We start from the raw sequence: 1,545 nt of genomic DNA, 5'->3' as shown, positions 1-1,545 counted from the left end.
CTTCCTCTCTGAAATCAATGGAAATGTGATTTTAAAAAAGAACAAAGAGACTAGATTTTCCTAATAAGCAAGGCATATTATAAAATTACGGATTTCATTAGAATACAAAGTCTAAAAACAGACACATATTCATGGACTTTTAGTCTATGATAAATGTGGCATCTAACAGACAAAGGATAAGTGATTAAATTAGTGGAGTTGGCTGGCTTATATGGAAAAAATATATAAATAAGCCCTGTCCTCCTACTATCTATATAAATAAATGTCTGATTCATTAAAAAATCTACAACTACACCAGAAGGCAGATAAAATATTATGCTTGTGATCTTTGAGATAGGAAAACCCCATCTTAATAGACAGAAGACAAACCAAAAATCCCCTCAAATTAGATTACATAAAAACTCATTTTAAAACTTTGTATTAGAAGAGACCCCTGAAACAGGACAAACAACAGGAAGAGAGAATATATTTACAACATGTAAAACGAAAGTATTCATATAGTCAGGATTTATAAGGAGTTCTTATGTACCAATAAGAAAAAGAAATAAACCCAAAGTAAGACCAGTTAATTTTCAGAAGTAATAAAATGTTCAATAAACATATCGAAAAAATAATCGATGTCTAAGAAATCAAGACTATTCAAAATAAAACAAGAGATATTAAATTGATAAAACTGTCCAAGTTCAGCAAAATCACGTGTGGCAAGGGTGTGGATATTCTCAAACACTGCTGGCCAGAACTTAAATTTGTATAGCAACTTTAGAAAGCAATTTGACAGTATTTATTAAAAGTAAAGTATGCATACCCTATGATTCCACCTTTCCACTTTCAAATACTGCATTTATTCTAGAGAAACTGGCATATGTGGATGTTCATTTAGCCAGTTTATAACATCAAAAGATTGGAAATTATTTTTGCATAGCTAGGTCAACCGTAGTATAGTTATACAAAGGAAATGCTATTAGGCTAAATCTTTAAGACATTGCTGAGGGTTTGGGTTTGTAAATTGAAGACAGTTATGTGAGACATTTAAAAAAGTAAGATTTTTCCCACGAGGACCTACGATCCATGTAAATGCAAAGAAAAAGAATTTAAAGCATACACATCAGATTGATAATAATGGGAAGTTACCTCTTGCAAAAAGAAATGGGACCGAGGATATCCTCACTAGAACTTCTTTAAAAGAGCACGGAAAATGTGCTTATTCGTGAATTTAACTTTTCCTAATGAGGAACATCGAAAGAAAAGAAAAAAGGACCCATTGTCAGCATGTTGCTTTGTGGTGGAGAACACTGTGCGGTTTGCAGGCGTGGACTCAGCAGTCGTTTGCGCAGACAAAAGGTAGCTGGAACCCCGGAGCAGGCGCGATGGCCCGGGGTGGAGCAGGAGGAGGAGCCCGAGGAGCAGGGAAGGAAGCGGGAAGGAGGAGGAGGAGGAGGAGGAGGATGCGTTGCTACAGAGGCGCGTCTTCCCCAGTTTGTAGCATCATAAGCAGAAACCCTGTTAGGTGACACGGAGACAAAGTAACGCTCTTGCAAGCGCCGT

General features: G+C 36.5%; 1 protein-coding gene across 1 annotated transcript in view; it reads right to left on the bottom strand.

Annotated features, from left to right (window-relative positions):
* Positions 1-1,545, bottom strand: part of SHC4 (SHC (Src homology 2 domain containing) family member 4) — a 112,206-nt gene that overhangs the window by 44,409 nt on the left and 66,252 nt on the right. The window contains exon 6 of the mRNA XM_015558911.1: positions 1,132-1,163. Coding sequence (XP_015414397.1) covers positions 1,132-1,163 — 32 coding nt within the window. The remainder of the gene's footprint in view (positions 1-1,131; positions 1,164-1,545) is intronic.

This window comes from Myotis davidii, unplaced genomic scaffold (assembly GCF_000327345.1).
Source record: "Myotis davidii unplaced genomic scaffold, ASM32734v1 scaffold132, whole genome shotgun sequence".
Taxonomy (NCBI): Eukaryota; Metazoa; Chordata; class Mammalia; order Chiroptera; family Vespertilionidae; genus Myotis; species Myotis davidii.
This window is presented reverse-complemented; position numbering and strand designations above follow the sequence as displayed.